This window comes from Lutra lutra, chromosome 14 (genome assembly GCF_902655055.1).
Source record: "Lutra lutra chromosome 14, mLutLut1.2, whole genome shotgun sequence".
In the NCBI taxonomy this organism is placed as follows: Eukaryota; Metazoa; Chordata; class Mammalia; order Carnivora; family Mustelidae; genus Lutra; species Lutra lutra.
This window is the reverse complement of record NC_062291.1, coordinates 73853672-73870605: the sequence shown is the minus strand read 5'-3', so window position 1 is coordinate 73870605 and position 16934 is coordinate 73853672. Positions and strand designations below refer to the sequence as shown.

Genomic DNA, 16934 nt, shown 5'->3' with positions numbered 1-16934 from the left:
GTGTGGATGAGCAATGATTTATAACAAGGAGCTCATGGGTATGATGTGGGGACTTAATTAGTCATCTCCACAGGAACAGAGATGGGTTATACCAGCAGAGACACTGTGAGTTTAAAGGGGACAGAGAAAGCAAGACAAGATAAAAAAAGCTGTCAGGCTTCTTGGGATTCTACGGGATAGAACCATAATGCTATTCAGTTAGGAACATGCTTTATCCTTTAAGGAAAAGGAAGGAACCCTGAAGTTAAGTCAGAGATTATAAGGGCAAGACTGGTTCCACGTATGGTTTGGGGACCAAGATGCCACTAACCAGTCTTGGCAACAAAGCTGCAGCACAGTGCTGCAAGGTCAGGGCCACCTCGTCATGCTAAAAGAGCAGGGACACTCGGTAGACCTGTGTGGTGCTGTTGCCACCCCAATGGACCTGGAGGTAGGGCACTGAACCAAAGAGGATTATTTTCAAATCTTTAAGATCTGATGCAATTTGCCTTCTAGGTTTTAGACCTGCTTAGGCCCGGTTACCCTTTCTTCTTCAGATAACCCTCTTATGAACTGAAAATATTTATGCTATGCCTGCACCACCATGGTATATCGGAATCATAAGTTCTCTGGTTTCACAGTTCACAGGTAGAGAAAATGTTGCCTCAGGATGAATTATATCCTAAATTTCAGCGATACCTGATTTAGATGGTGTGTTTTTTTTTTTTAAGATTTTATTTATTCATTTGACAGAGAGAGACGTCCAGAGAGGGAATACAAGCAGAAGGGGGAGAGGGGGTGGGAGAGGGAGAAGTGGGCTTCCTGCTGAGCAGGGAGCCCAATGCGGAGCCCAGTGCAGTGGGGCTCGATGTGGGGCTCCATGTGAAGCTCATCATGACCTGAGCCGAAGGCAGATGCCCAATGACTGAGCCACCCAGGCGCCCCTGATCTAGATGGTGTTTAGATGAGACTTCAAACTCTAAAGTTGCTCCTAGAATGAGTTAAGGCTTTTGAGATTGTTGGGATAGAATGAATGCATTTGGCATGTAAAAAGAACATGATTATGGGAGGCCAGAGCCAGAATGCAATGGATGAATTATGTTCCTGCAAAACTTATATGTTGAATCCCTAACCCCAAATGCAATTACATTTGAAAATAGGGACTTTGAGTTGTGATTAAATGAGGTCATAAGGATGGAACCCTGAGCCAACAGAATTAGTGTTCTTACCAAAAGAGACCTCAGAGAGCCTGCACTCTCTCTCCACATACATGCACTGAGGAAAGACGAAGTGAACACAGAGCAAAAAGACAGCCATCTGCAAATCAAGAATTCTCAAACCAGAAACCAATAATGCTAGCACTCAAATCCTGGATTCTCCACCCTGCAGGACTGTAAGATTAAAAAATTTCTATTGTTAAAGCCATTCAGTCTGTGGCATGACAGCCCAAGCAGACCAAGGCACTCCCCAAAGTCAAAAGGAAGAATAACTCCCAGGTTTGGACTAATCAGCACCCTAACTACATTGTTCTCTGATTCTCTGACCTATATACTTAGCTGTGTTTCAGCTCTATCCTCAGGCTTGTTTCCCACTTAGGAACAAAAATGGATGCAAGAATTCAGGACTCACATTATATACCATTATATATGCTCACTCTTCACCTAGCATTTGGCTATTCTTCAATAGCCACAAATGGGCTTTAGCTCACCCATGAAGCTAATGAGGGATCAATCCCGCCCAAATAAAATCATTGCTGTATAGCCATATGTAAGAAGTTAAATTAAGCCTGAGAAATAATCCATAAAATCAATTTTAGATACCATTTATGTAAAATTCATAGGAAAATACCCAAATGAGCCTCCTTCAAACTACTAACACATTTAAAAATGTACAAAGCATCTTTGATAACTCTTCAATCCTTCCTTCAAATATTTTACAAAAAGTACAGTGCTCTCAAGCCTCCTTGGCAAGATAATAAAAGGACAAACAACATCTAATATGGAAGATCTTCCTAGTTAACTCCTCCTGCTACAAATAACCTGCCTAGATAATATCTTAATCTTCCAAATTTTCAAAAAAATGATAAAGATCATTGTATACAATGCTCCTTACTAAACTCAATCTTTATTTAAGGCATACCTTTTTGAAATCATGTAGTTAGAATGAATGTTTTAATTATAAAATTCCTTAATATTTTAAAAGTAGGAAATGCTCTTTTTAAAAACTTTCCCAGAACATCAATACATAATACACACAGAGAAATCACAAGCATTCAGCTCAACAAATTATCCAAAGATAATATACACATGTAACTAACACCCCAATAAAGAAATAGCAATTCACCCACTCCTTCCTCCTCAAAGGTAGCTATCATGTTGATTTTTAACACTAGTTTGGTTCTGCATATTTCTGAACTTCATACAAGTGAAATCCTATAGTATTTAGTCTTTTGTTTTTGGCTTCTTCTGTTCAACACTATGTTTGTGAGTGACTTCTATATCGTTCTTGTAGGAGTCATTTGTTTTTTTTTTTTCATTACTCCATATTTTTCCATTAAATGGCTGTATTCTCTATTCAATTATTTTGGGTATTTGGGATATTCTAAGGGTTTGGTTACATAAAACATGATGCCCTATTTTTATGTGGTTTTTGGTGGAATAGAATTGCTGGATCACAGAGTATGAGTCAATTCAACTTTAGAATATAATGTCAAGGTGTTGTCAAAGTTGTTGTTCCAGTTTCTAGACTACCAGAAGTTGTGAGAGTTCCATATCCTCTCCTACATTTGTTCTTGTTTTTGTTTTTTTAATTTTAAGTGTCTATGATGAGGATATAGTAAGCTGTATTCTACTGTGGCTTTAATTTGCATTCCCTGATAAAAATTAAATTGAGCGCATTTTTATGTTTTGTTAGTCACTTAGATATCATATCCTCTTTTGTGAAGTGCCCGTCCAAGTCTCTCACCATTTTCGCAGGGAAGGATTACAGTTTCAGACTGTTTTTACTGATTTATATGAGTCATATATTGTGAATATAAGACCTTTGTCCTTTATGCAGGTTATATTTTATATCACTGGGAAGCTAGATTTTTTATAATACTATGGATACCTTCTGATTACAAAACTTTTTAGTTTTACAGCAATTTTATTGTAGTGCTTTGTGTATAATTTTCCCTATTCTAAAGTTATGAAGTTATGAAGAAGAATTCCTATATCATCTTCTAGATATTTCATTGTCTTTCCTTTCTCCTGGAATTTATTTTTATATTTAGCATGAGCTAGGAGTCTAATGTTATTTTTCTACCATGTGCATGGTTAATAGATCCAGCACCAAAACATTATGAAAAGGTTTTTTTCATAAAGCGATAAACATTGAGAGTTGTAAGCTAACAAAGCTTAAGCTAACAAAACTTAAGAATGGCCCACTTCCATCCCAGACCTCTCTGCTGCTCCCTCTACTCCAGAATTCTCTCCTGTTACATTAACTTTCCTGAGGGACCAGGATCTATAACATTCTACAGAGAATGTTGATACTCCCTATAGCAAAACTTTGTTTTAGCCATCTGTAGGCTGTGGTTACAATCCACCCAAAACCTTTCAGTCCTATTTGAGTCTTGCCCTTCAGGTTCAGTCTGGGGTCTGGACAGAGCTCTAACCATTAGGTCAGGTCTCAAATTCTTTGGTATGCTAATTAGGATCAGATCCTCACAAGTGCTGCTGAAAAGTGATCCCAGAAATTCATAAATGACTTTCTCTCTGTTATTTCCCAGATCCTTCCTGATTCCCTGGGCTCCACTTGTTATCCTTTGGCCAGAAACTGCTCACTTCCATGAATTGCCACATTCTGGGCTGGGAGGACAGAGGAAGGAAAAAGCAATGGCATATGTCTTAGCCCTCTCGTAACCACAGCTCTACCGTATGTAAAGGAAGATTCCCCTCCCTTGGAGATCTGGTTCTTGCAACTTCTCATTCCAGCATGTTACTGTTGTAGGGCTGCTTGGGATTTGGGGGTGGGGGTGAGTGAACTAGGGAGAGAGAGAAAAAATGGGGGGTCTCCACTGCTCACTCTGAGTTTTAAGAGCTTCCTTTTCCTTTTCCTTGCCCTAACTCAGAACTAGGGGATATTTCCATGATGTTTCTTATCTAGACCTCAGTAGTCACTCTCAGGTTTCAGCCTGCATTAAGTTTCAAGTCAGGGGATACCAGATGAAAATAATGGTAAATTCCCAAAAGGTTCAGTGGCACTTTGAATTTGGGTCTTCCTTGATCTCCCTACTGATACTTTTCAGAATTATCAAATAGCTATCCATGCATTTTATCCAGGTTTTATAGCTGAAATCAGTGGGAAATAGAAAGAGTTTTATGTTTACTCAGTATTGCCTGGAACTGGAAACCCTATGATAAATGAGCAATGGCTTCAACTTAAAGTCACTGGCTGTATTAGCTTAACAAGACATTCAGCTGAGTCTTTGAAGCCAGGCCATGATTGACTCCTCCTTTCCAGCTACGGAGATCCTAGAGGCCACCTTCTTCCAAATAAGGCTGTTTCACCTTCATTAAAATCTGTTGTTTAGTATACCCACCTTTGTTAATATCTTAGCTAGATCTTCTGGATGATTTGCTGCAGCTTCTATATCATACTCAATGGTGAAAGACTAAATGCTTTTCCTCTAAAATCAGAAACAAGAGGGGCGCCTGGGTGGCTCAGTTGGTTAAGCATCTGACTCTTGATTTCAGCTCAGGTCATGATCTCAGGTCCTGAGATCAAGGGAGTCCGCTTCAGATTCTCTCCCTCTGCCCTGCCTCCACTTGCACATGCATGCAAGCACACATGCTCTCTCTCTCAAATAAATTTTAAAAAATCTTTAAAAAAATAAAATAAAATCAGAAACAAAGTGCTTGCTTTTGCCACTTCTATTTAACATGGTAACCGAAGTCCTAAATAGAACTAACAAGAAAAAGAAATAAAAAGCATCCAATTTGGAAAAGAAGAAGTTACCTGTTTGCAAATTAAATGAACATATATATAGAAAACTCTAAAAATTCCACACACCAAAAAAAAACTTAGAATTAATAGAGAAATTCAGCAAAGTAGCAGGACACAAAGTTAACACAAAAAACCAGTTGCATTTCTATATACTAACAATAAACAATCTAAAAAGAAATTAACTAAACACCTCCATTAACAGTAGCATCAAAAAGGTTTAAATACTTGGGAATTCACTTTAAAAAGGAACTGAAAGACCTGTACAATAAAAAGTACAAAATATTGCCCAAAACAAAAGGCAAATAAATAAAGACATCTCATGTTCATGGATTTGAAGACTTAATACTGTAATGGTATTAACATCAACATTGTAATGATGTTGATTCTATCCAAAGCAATCTACACATACAATACAATCCCTATCAAAATCCCAACAATATTTCTGGGTTTTTTGTGTGTGGGGGGGTTGTTTTGTTTTTTAGAAATAGAAAAATTCATCCTAAAATTCATATGGAACCTCAAGGACCTAAATAGCAAGTTAATATAATATAATATAATATAATATAATATAATCTTTTTTTAAGATTTTATTTATTTATTTGACACAGAGAAAGAAATCACAAGTACGCAGAGAGGCAGGCAGAGAGAGACAGGGGGAAGCAGGCTCCCTGCTGAGCATAGAGCCCAATGCAGGGCTCAATCCCAGGACTCTGGGATCATGACCTGAGCTGAAGGCAGAGGCTTTAACCCACTGAGCCACCCAGGTGCCCCAATATAATATAATTTTAATAAAAGGACAAAGTTGGAGGATTCATACTTCCTGATTTCGAAACTTATAAAACTATAATAATTAAAACAGTCTGGTACTGGCATAAAGATAGATATACAGAGCCAATGGAATAGAATAAAAATCCCAGAAATAAACCTTCACATATTGGATCAAATGATTTGTGACAAGGGTGCCAAGACCATTAACTAAAGAAGGGATAGGCTTTTCAACAAATGGTGCTGGGAAAACTGGATATCCAAATGCAAAAGAATAAAGGTAGAACCTTACCTAATACCATGTCAAAAAATTAACTCAAAAAGGATCAACAACCTAACACAATAGCTAAAATGATAAAACTCTTAGAGGAAAATTTAGGCCATAAGCTTCAAGACATCTGTTTGGCAATGATTTCTTGGATATGACACCAAAGGCACAGGCACTGACAAAATGGGCTTCATAAAAATTAAAAACGTCTATTCATCAAGGGCACTATCATTAGAGTTAAAGCAGGATATTTAGTGGAGGAAAATAATTGAAAATCATATAGCTGACTAATTTTCAGGGATTAATATCTAGGATATATAAAGAGCTCCTACCACTCGACAACAAAAAGACAAGGAACCTGATTCAAAACTGGGCAAAGGATTTGAACGGACATTTCTACAAAGAAGATATGTAATTGATGAATAAGCACATAAAAAGATGCTAAACATCACTAATCATTAGGGAAAAATAAATCAAAACCACTATAAAATACTACCTCACACTCATTAGGGTGGCTACTATCAAAAAACAAAAAAAAAAATTACAAGTATAAGTGAGGATATGGAAAAACTGGAATCCTTGTGCACTTTTGGTGAAAATGTAAAATAGTACAACTGCTGTGGAAAATAGTATGAAGTTTCCTCAAAAAATTAAAAACAGAATCACCATTTACTCAGCAATTCCACTTCTGAGTTCCTACAGAAAGGAACAGGAAGTGAGGTCTTGAATACATATTTGTACACTTATGTTCATAGCAGCATTATTTACAACAGCTAAAAGACAGAAATAACTCATGTCCATCAACAGAAAAATGGATAAAGAAAGTGTGGAATTTACATACAATGGAATATTATTCAGCCTTGGAAAGGAGGGCAATTGATACATGTTACAATAGGGTTGAATCCTGAGAACATTTTGCTAAGAGAAATAAGTCAGTCACAAAAGTAAAAATACTCTGTGACACTTTTTATAAAATGTACTAGAATACTCAAAATTATAGAGACAGAAGGCTGGTGGTAATTGTCAGGGGACTGAGCAAAAGGAGATGGGAAATTATTATTTAATGGCATAGAGTTTCAGTTGTGTAAGATAAAACATTCTGGAGATGGATAGTGGTGATAGTTACATAATAATATGAAAATATTTTATATCACTGAAATATTCACTTAAAAATGGTTAAGAAGGCAAGTTTTATGTGTGTTTTATCATAATAAAAAAGTTGAATGAAAAACACAAAAATTCATAAGAAAAATTTAATAATTCTAACTTGTTTGTACCTAAAGCCATAATATTAAAATGAAAAAAATATTAAAACAAAGTTGACAAATGCACAAGTAATAAATGACACAGTAATAAATCTCACTTAATAATATGAAACATGAAGCATGAACATACAGGAAAAACTAACAAGTTTTATCTAATGGGCCATCTATAAGATCCTAAATCCAATGATCTAAGAAACTCTACTCTTATCAAGTAAGTGCAACATTTACAAATGTTGATCATATATTTGACAACAGAAAAAAACTCAACAAAATACCAAAATATCATAAAGATCTTTTACTGACTGAAGAAAAAAGCCAATATAAAGACACATAGAAGAAATCCTACACATTTAGAAATCCAAAAATAGACTTCTAAATAATTCAAGTGGAAATCATAAAAGGAATTAGAAAATTATTTGACTTGCAGGATGATAAAATGCTATATATTAAACTCCATGGAATTCAGCTGGAACAGAATTTTTAAAAAAAAATTGGTGGCTCTAAATGCATGTATTAGAGCCAAATAGTTAGAAATTAATAAGGCTGATTACATTTTAAATCTAAAATTTGGAAAACAATAAAGCAAATTTAAAAAAAGGTAAAGTAAAAGCAGAAAACAATGAATTAGAAAACAATAAAACAATGGAATGAAACCATGAAACCTAGTTTTTACAAGTATTCCCAATACTGTCAAAACTGTTACATGGCTTATCAAGAAAAAAAGGAACAGGAAAAGAGGCAAAATTCACAATGAAAAAGGAGACATAATTCTAATACAAGAGAAATTTTGGAATATTAATATTGGAAAATATTTGGCAATAAATTTTAAAAATAAGATGGGCAATTTCCTAAAGAAAATCATCACTTATGTAAAGACAAAATAGAAAACCTGAGATGTAAATATTAACAAAATTTCATGAGATACTGAAAAATCTACTCACAAAAAAATCAAATCATACAAAAGCAAATTTATTAGCACCACACTCTAACCAACTGAGCTAACCGGCCAGCTACAAAAGCATATTTAAAAGCCTTACCAAATTCATATGGTTTTATAGACTGGGTTGATTGATTGACTGATTGGTGGGCAGCAGATCAAGGTTTATTGAGCCATAGCTATGTGATAGTACCAAGCTCCCAAGGAGGAAGGGGACCTGAGACGGTTGCCCTCACATGGTTTTATAGGGCAGTTCTACCAAACCTTCAAGCAACAGACAAATCTATTATGCCAGTCATTAAAATCTGCCTTACTAATCACTGACTAGAGCTATCACAATTAATCAAGGGCACCAGCTACTGCACTCTGAAATCCATCGCTGTGCTCATGTGAATGCCACACTTCCCAAGGGCTGTCTCCAGTCAATGACTAAGCATGGCAGGGATGGCGAAGTAGGCCTGATCCTGGGAGACGCAAAACTCCTCTGATGAGTGACTTGGCTTGAGGAGTGCAAAGAAATCTCAAGCTCTATCACTGAACTTCCCTTTCTTCTTGATCAACTTCACAAAGATCAGATCAGCACTGTGATATAAAAGATGTTTAAATTCTTCCCTGCTCTTTCCTTTGCAGGAGTTTCCCCTAATACATTTATTGCATGTTTAATCGCATCTTGGTTGTCTGCTTCTCTGAGGACTTTAGTCTGTCTGGGTAATCACGCGGTTTAAAAAAAGGGATTTGGAAATGGCTCACTTATTCCTTGGCAGGCTAAAAGAACGCCATCAGCATTGGTAGTGGGGCACAGACAGTCCATGGAAGAACGCTGCAACTGCTAAAGATTTCACCAGTGGAAACCTGGGGAAATCACCTTCAGGAGAGACTAGGTTGGCTGATTGCTGCTATGTTGTATTAATACCTGCAGTGTGATAACAAGAGACTAAAGGTCATTAACAAACATTAATAACTAAATACAAAGGCTAGACAGTCCCTTTTATAGCTTTAACTGAGGTCCTTATCTTTGACATTGGGAAAGCCAATATGGATCAGCAGCAGACTGATGATCTAATTGTTAGAGTTGCAGAGCTCAAGGCTATCAAATGCTCAGCCAGACCAGTTCTCTCATGCACACACAAGGGCCATGGCTGGGAAAAACTAGCCCTTGAAATATGGGATAGGAATATTTAGAATGGAATATCAAGAAAAGTGCTTCTAAGCATGAATCTGTTGGTTCTACAATTCCCTTCCCTAGTAGCAGAAACAACAGACTTGTCCCTAATGAGCTGTCAACACCTCCTCTCCTGCTTGCCAGTCTGATAACTATTTTTTTAAGATTATACGTATTTGCTTATTTGACAGAGAGAGAGAGAGACAGATAGACAGACAGACAGAGACAGACAAAGAGAACGAGAACATGCACAAGTAGGGGGAAGAGCAGAGGAAGAGAGACAAGCAAACTCCATGCTGAGCACAGAGTGAAGCAGGCCTGGTTTCACAGCCCTAAGATCATGACCTGAGCAGAACTCAAGATGGATGCTTAACCAACTGAGCCACCCAGGCACCCCATAACTAGGGTTTAATGACAGCATAATACATCTTGGCCTCATAAGAAAAGGAAGATACATATACTTGAAAGAGCTATACCAATAAGCTAGAATGTACTGGCATGAACCAGGGGAGTATGATAGGAATTGGATTTTGGCGGTGTTTCTTCAAGAAGGATGGCAGGTAAGACTGGATAAACAAGAACTCATGAATTTTTATGCATATTCTCAAGACCACAGGAGATATAATGTCATACTAAGGACTCCTAAGGAGGGGATGGGGAAAACTTGCTGCTGGAGTGATTCTTAGAAGCCTGGAAAAAGCAATGGTCAATTGAAAGTGTAATGGAAATGCCTGAGTGTCTAAGCACATGGAAAAGAAAGGAATAAAGAAGCCAACAGAGGGAATATGCTAGAATGGGTATAACATGTAAGGCCAAAAGAACTACCAGCAGATTATGTTCCATGGGACACATCATTCACCAAGGCCACTAGAGAAGGACCATGTTGATGAGAAGGGCATCAGCTTCACTAAGAAGTTCAGTGGTGGCATTCTTCTGCAGACCAGAGCTGACAAGAGTAGAGGCAGTAATAGGGGTAGACATTAAGAAAGGGACCCCTAAGCAAAAGACGCTAGGTGTCAGGGCTTAGCTGATAAAATCCAGGGACCACAATTACCATAATGATCAATAAGACTGTTGGAGCAGACAAGGGGACTTGCCCACAAAGAGCTGTGGAGATGATTAATAATGTATGACATCTTCAGGGCTCAAATAGGTGGGCAGACAACAAAGGTGCTATTTAACATTTACTTTTGTTTTAAGCAAGAATGGGGAAACAACAGGCTGAGAACTGTTCTCTCAACAGAAAAATCATGATCCTCTGTCCAGTTTCCAGATAAGCTAATTTCCAGATCCAGATCCCCATTGACTGAACAGGTAGCTGGGTCCATAGAAGAAAGAACATCTTGAAACATCTTGAAAAGTGTATAAAGTGATCCTCAAGGGGATCTTTGTGATTCCTATCCATAATTCTGTATATTTATGTATGTATATATATATATATATATATATATATATATATATATATAGGCATATAATGGTTATATATACAGTACAAGAGGAATAAGTGGATATTTTAATTAATATCAGATACTGGGATAGAGATGACATAGATACTCATGCATTAAATGTCAATAATGGCCCCTTGTTAGATTTGGGGTGTCTTCAGGAGTCATGTAACAAATTTTTGCTAAATTCTGGCTCACTGTGGACCAACTGTGTCTATGGATCCAAGCAGTGATAATTTCCCCAGTTCTTAAGTGTATAATAAGAATTCATGGAGAAGGTGGTTAGAGCAACCTCTACATTGTGTCCCTGGCCTGTGGGTAAGATCTATCACAGCGAGAAAGACCAAACGGCAACCTCTAAAACTATCCTCCATCTGGTTAAGATGGTAAATTAAAAGCATTGTCATCCCAGGGACTTAGTGCAAGTATGTACCACCTTAAAATTCTAAAAGGTGCAAGGGCAGTGGTACCTACTCTATCTCCATTTAATTTACCAGGCTTAACATTTCAGATTCACACAGACTTACCTTTCCACCTTACATACCAGACAAAAACATTTATTTTTATTTTTTTATTATATTAGGTTAGTCTCCATACAGTGCATTCTTAGTTTTGGATGTAGTATGCCATGATTCATTGTTTGCATGTAACACCCAACATTTATTTTTAAAATAATTCCCTTCCAGTTTTCTAATCATTTACTATGTTATACTACAGACTCACAATAAGAAAATCCTTTAGTTCTGTATATGAAAGAACTGAGATTTTCACCTAACTATGAGCTAGGTATGATTGTAGAGAAAGCTAAGATCAGAGCCAGGTTATGCCTATAAGTGATCTCCCCGTACTTGCCCAATCCTGTTACCCCTGAACTATGCCCAATAGAGAGGTAAAAACTGGCAGAGTTTGTGAACCGGCCTCCATCGAATCATGGCTAAACTGAAAAGCTGACATTCATTCACCTTTGCTACATCAGTAACTCAGAAACAGCCACAGCAGTAATAGGGGCCTGATTGAAGGATGTCCATAAATGCTGACTTGTTTAAAACGGTCTTTTAAAACTTAGCAGCAGCTTTATTTAAAAAACAAAAAACAAAACAACAACAAAAAAAACAAACTTTAAAATATTCTATCCGTGTTTTTTCTTAACAATGAGATAATTTTAAAACTAATTTCCATTTCACTACTGAAAGAAATTTAAATGACAAAAAAGCACATCAAATATATTTTATCTCACACAACAGGTAGAATATTTTATTTCACTTTGTCCATGATGACAACATAATAAATAGGATCATCTCTAAGACATGGTACACATTAACACTAGCTTTTACTTAATAAAAAAAGCTATTGAACTTGAATATGCATACAAATTCAAAAGCTTAAAATAAAACCCTAAACATTTAATAATTTACATATATATTCAACTTTGTGAATTTTTATACAGAGTTGAACTTTTCAGTATATTTCCATCCACACTTTTCTGCATCAAAAACCAGTTTTATTTTGATGCTTTAATAATGGTTGTTCGATTATAACTTCTAATACTTTCCAAAAACATACTAGTCCCTGATAAATAGCCCTAAAATCCATTTATACTCAGAAGAACAAAGTCATAAAACATTAAGTATATTTAAGATGTATCCTCTTTTCATTTTTAAGGGACAAATTTAAAGTATGCACACATTAGTGATAAATGTGTTTATAGCATTAAATTCCGGAAATCACAACTTTTAAAGGGACAGAGACAAACAGGACTGTTTTCAGAGCAAAGTGACCAAAGTGACAAAGGCTTCAACAACAGAAGCGGGTAAAGAGACAGGGAATATGTAAATTGGAAAAAAGAGTTCAGAAAACTGAAGGGCTATAAATGGAGATGAGAGATGAGACTTGCTCTGTGTTGGACCATATGGATGAATGAGAAGTGGTGTTATGGGGAGACAGATTTCATCTCAATTATAAAGAACAATTAGTTATCTGAAGATAGAAAATGCTATCTCAGGAGATGGTGCATTGGGGCATAAGCTAGATGAGGGGTTGGGCAAATTATGTCTACAGGCAGAATTCAGCCCACCAGCTGTTTTTGTAATAAAGGTTTATTGGAATAGAGCCACTCCCATTTGTTTCCTTATTGGCTCTATCAGCTCTAATACTGTAGCAGCAGGTTTGCATACACGCAACAGAGATGGTATATCCCACAAATCCTGAAATATTTGGCCCTTTACAGAAAATGTTTGCTGACCCCTGTGGGGAAGGTATTAGAAATTTAAGTATTGTATGGATATCTGGACAAGATAACCAACAATGGTTACACTGGTGTTTAAGAAAGTGCTTGGCATATCATCTATGTCAAGGATTGGGCTGTACGGGTTTCTTTACTTAGTATAAACCAACCCAGCCAACTTGGTGAATGGAGGCTAAAATTCATACTGCACTCTGTAAAGCTGTGTGCCATGATATAGGGCTATATCTGCCAAAAGGAGGACACAAATTTTCTAATCTGCATGAAGGCACTCAGAGGGCCAGCACAACCTGCACATACAATAATCATATTAACAAAAATAACCTCACTTCCTATCCAGATGATCTAAGATGCCTTAATAAGATATCCTATCACTGACTCACTGCCTCTCCCAATTCGATGTTTCTTTATTTACATCCCATGGAAATAATAGATGTTCCCTGAAAGGGTTTTCATGTTCTGAGAAACGCTACAAACTCTACCCTCTCTTTTAGAAAGATACATTGCAAATTAGCACATTAAAAACTCTAAAGGGAAAAAAAAACTTGTAACATCAGTAGTAGAAGTAATGTTAGTTGTAAGCAAACTAAAAGAGCCCTATTTTCCAGAGTTGTTAATTACAGAAACTTTCTTATTAACTTACCTCAGATACCTCAGATAATAATGTTCTAGGGAATGATGATCTACGCAAAGTCATATTTAGCATTTCCAGATGAGAAGTTCACTGAGGACAATAAATACATTCCCTACAGATTTTGAGTATAGTGTGCTAAATGTGATAATTTCCTAACAAACAATTGAATTGATTTAATGCTATACCTAATCAATATAGTGAATATACTGCTAATTTCATTAAATAAAGGAGGCCTTAATGACCTATGCAACAGGAACATAAAGTTATTATCTTCTTTCCACTGACTCCATTAGCAATTAAATAGTACAATAGCAAAATAATATTGACAAGTATATTTCAAGTATACTTGACAAGATTATTTCAGCTCTGTGGTATATACTTAAGCATATAAAACCATTCAAGATACATTATTATATTTTAGGGTTAGAGATTTGATAAATTCCCTAACAGGTTGACAGAACATCATCAGAATATAGGTTTAATAAATTCAAAGTCAATAAAAGCAAATTACCTGAAGAAGGTGACAAAAAACTGCACAAGATCCATGATTGTATTGTGTTGTGAGAATGCAATCTGAAAAATCAAAATAAAAGAAAGTTTGAAACTCAATATATGTTCTTTCCCAATATCTGTGGTGATGTTTCATGGCATTTATAAAACAAGATTTGGAAATCATGAAAAGATTTGGATCACTATATTATAAATCATGTATGCTGAAATCAAAGCTTCATCTAGAACACCTAGTAAAGTTAACAACCAACAATGATGACTTTTAAATATGCTATTACATAAGTGATTTTAAAAAACTATTACAGCTGGAGGAGTCAAGATGGCGGAGAACTAGTAGGCTGAGACGACATCAGGTAGCAGGAGATCAGCTAGATAGCTTATCAAACCATTCCGAACACCTACAAATCCAACAGGAGATCGAAGAGAAGAGCAACAATTCTAGAAACAGAAAATCAACCACTTTCTGAAAGATAGGGCTGGCGGAGAAGTGAATCTAAAGCAACGGGAAGATTGACTGCAGGGGGAGGGGACGGCCCCTGGCAAGCGGCAGAGCAACAGAGCACAAAATCAGGACTTTTAAAAGTCTGCTCCACTGAGGGACATCGCTCCAGAGGCTAAACCGGGGTGAAGCTTACACGAGGTCAGCGTGGCCCCAGGTCCCGCAGGGTCACAGAGCTCCCAGGTATTAGAACAGGGAAGCTGGCTACAGAGACAGAGCCGAGGAGGGAGCTCTCAACTCGGGGTTACCTTGAACTGTAATCCGTGGCACAAGCAACTGCTCTGTGAGTGGGATCCCCACAAGATCCAGGGAGACACATCCTGGAAGAGCTCAGGGATCTGTGGGGTTCAGAACCTCCAGGCAGAGCTGCATGCCAGAGACAGAGACGCTTGGTCACAGGCTGGGTGAGCTCGGAGCGTGGCCGGAGGCCAGGGAGATGGGAGTGATTGAATGCTTTTCTCTGAGGGCGCACTGAGGAGTGGGACCCTGAGCAGTCGGCTCCTCCAGGCTGGAGACTGGGAGGCCGCCATTTTCATTCCCATCCTCCAGAACTCTACAGAAAGCGTTCAGGGAACGAAAGCTTGCCGAACTTTCGATTAATCTCTTCGAACCGGATTACTTAGACCGGCCCCTAGTAAGGGCGGTGCAATTCCGCCTCGGGCAAAGACACTTGAGAATCACTGCAACGGGCCCCTCCCCCAGAAGATCAACAAGAAATCCAGCCAAGACCAACTTCACTTACCAAGGCAAACAGAGGAATTCCAGAGGAGGAGAAAGCAAACCATGGAATTCATGGCTTTCTCCCCATGATTCTTTACTCTTGCAGTTAATTAATTTTTGTTACTTTACTTTTTTTCCCGTGCTAAATTTTTAAAAAACTTTTACCCTTTCTTCTTTTAACTTTTTTTTAACTAGTTTATCTTAACAATACCTTTAAAAAATAATAATAATAATAACCTTTTTTGAAACTTCATTATTATACTCGTATTTTATCCTTCATTGTATCTAACTTTATTTTTTGTATAAACAGAGGGTTTTTCTTCTAAAAAATTTGGGGTACAGAATCTTCTAATAAAACAAAATATACCCTAAATCTAGCTTCGGGCTTGTTCTAGTCTCCAACCTGAGCAAATTCTCTCGACTTTCTTTTTCTTTATTCTCCCAACAAACTTTATCAACTCCTTTTTTAGAAATTTAAAAAATTTCTTTTCTTTTTCATCTTTATAGTCATATTCCATCCCTTCATTGTATTTACCCTTATATATGTCTTTCATTCCTCAAAATTTTGGGAGGTAGTTTCCTCTAAGAGACAAAATACTCCCAAAATTAAGTGGGTTACCCTGTTATAGTCACCAGTCTAATGTGTGTGTGTGTGTGTGTGTGTGTGTGTGTGTGTATAGATAGATAGAGATATTCTTTTTTATATTTTTCTTTATTTGTTTTCTTTTTTTTATTTTTTTTTCTGAACTTCTTTTTATCCGCCCGCCACCATGATTTGGGGTCTCTTCTGATTTGGTTAAAGTACATTTTCCTGGGTTCTTTGCCACCCTTTTAGTATTTTATTGCTCCTTCATATATATCTGGACAAAATGACAAGGCGGAAAAATTCACCACAAAAAAAAAAAAAAAGAACAAGAGGCAATACCAAAGGCTAGGGACCTAATAAATACGGACATTGGTAATATGTCAGGTCTAGAGTTCAGAATGACAATTCTCAAGGTTCTAGCCGGACTTGAAAAAGGCATGGAAGGTATTAGAGAAATACTGTCTGGAGAAATAAAAGCCCTTTCTGGAGAAATAAAAGAACTAAAATCTAACCAAGTTGAAATAAAAAAACTACTAATGAGATAGAATAAAAAATGGAGGCTCTTACTGCTAGGATAAATGAGGCAGATGAAAGAATTAGTGATATAGAAGAACAAATTACAGAGAATAAAGAAGCTGAGCAAAATAGAGACAAACAAATACTGGACCACAAGGGGAGAATTCAAGAGATAAGTGATACCATAAGACGAAACAACATTAGAATAATTGGGATTCCAGAAGAAGAAGAAAAAGAGAGGGGAGCAGAAGGTATATTAGAGGGAATTATTGGAGAGAATTTCCCTAATATGGCAAAGGGAACAAGCATCAATATCCAGGAGGTGCAAAGAACCCCCCTCAAAATCAATAAGAATAGGTCCACACCCCATCACCTAATAGTAAAATTTACAAGTCTTAGCAACAAAGAGAAAATCCTTAA

General features: G+C 36.9%; 1 protein-coding gene across 4 annotated transcripts in view; it reads right to left on the bottom strand.

The window, feature by feature from the left end:
* The window catches only part of ATRNL1 (attractin like 1), an 817982-nt gene that overhangs the window by 426318 nt on the left and 374730 nt on the right, over positions 1-16934 (bottom strand). For all 4 annotated transcript variants that reach the window (XM_047702609.1, XM_047702610.1, XM_047702611.1 and 1 more), the window contains exon 25: positions 14195-14256. In XM_047702609.1, the coding sequence (XP_047558565.1) occupies positions 14195-14256 (62 nt within the window). The remainder of the gene's footprint in view (positions 1-14194; positions 14257-16934) is intronic.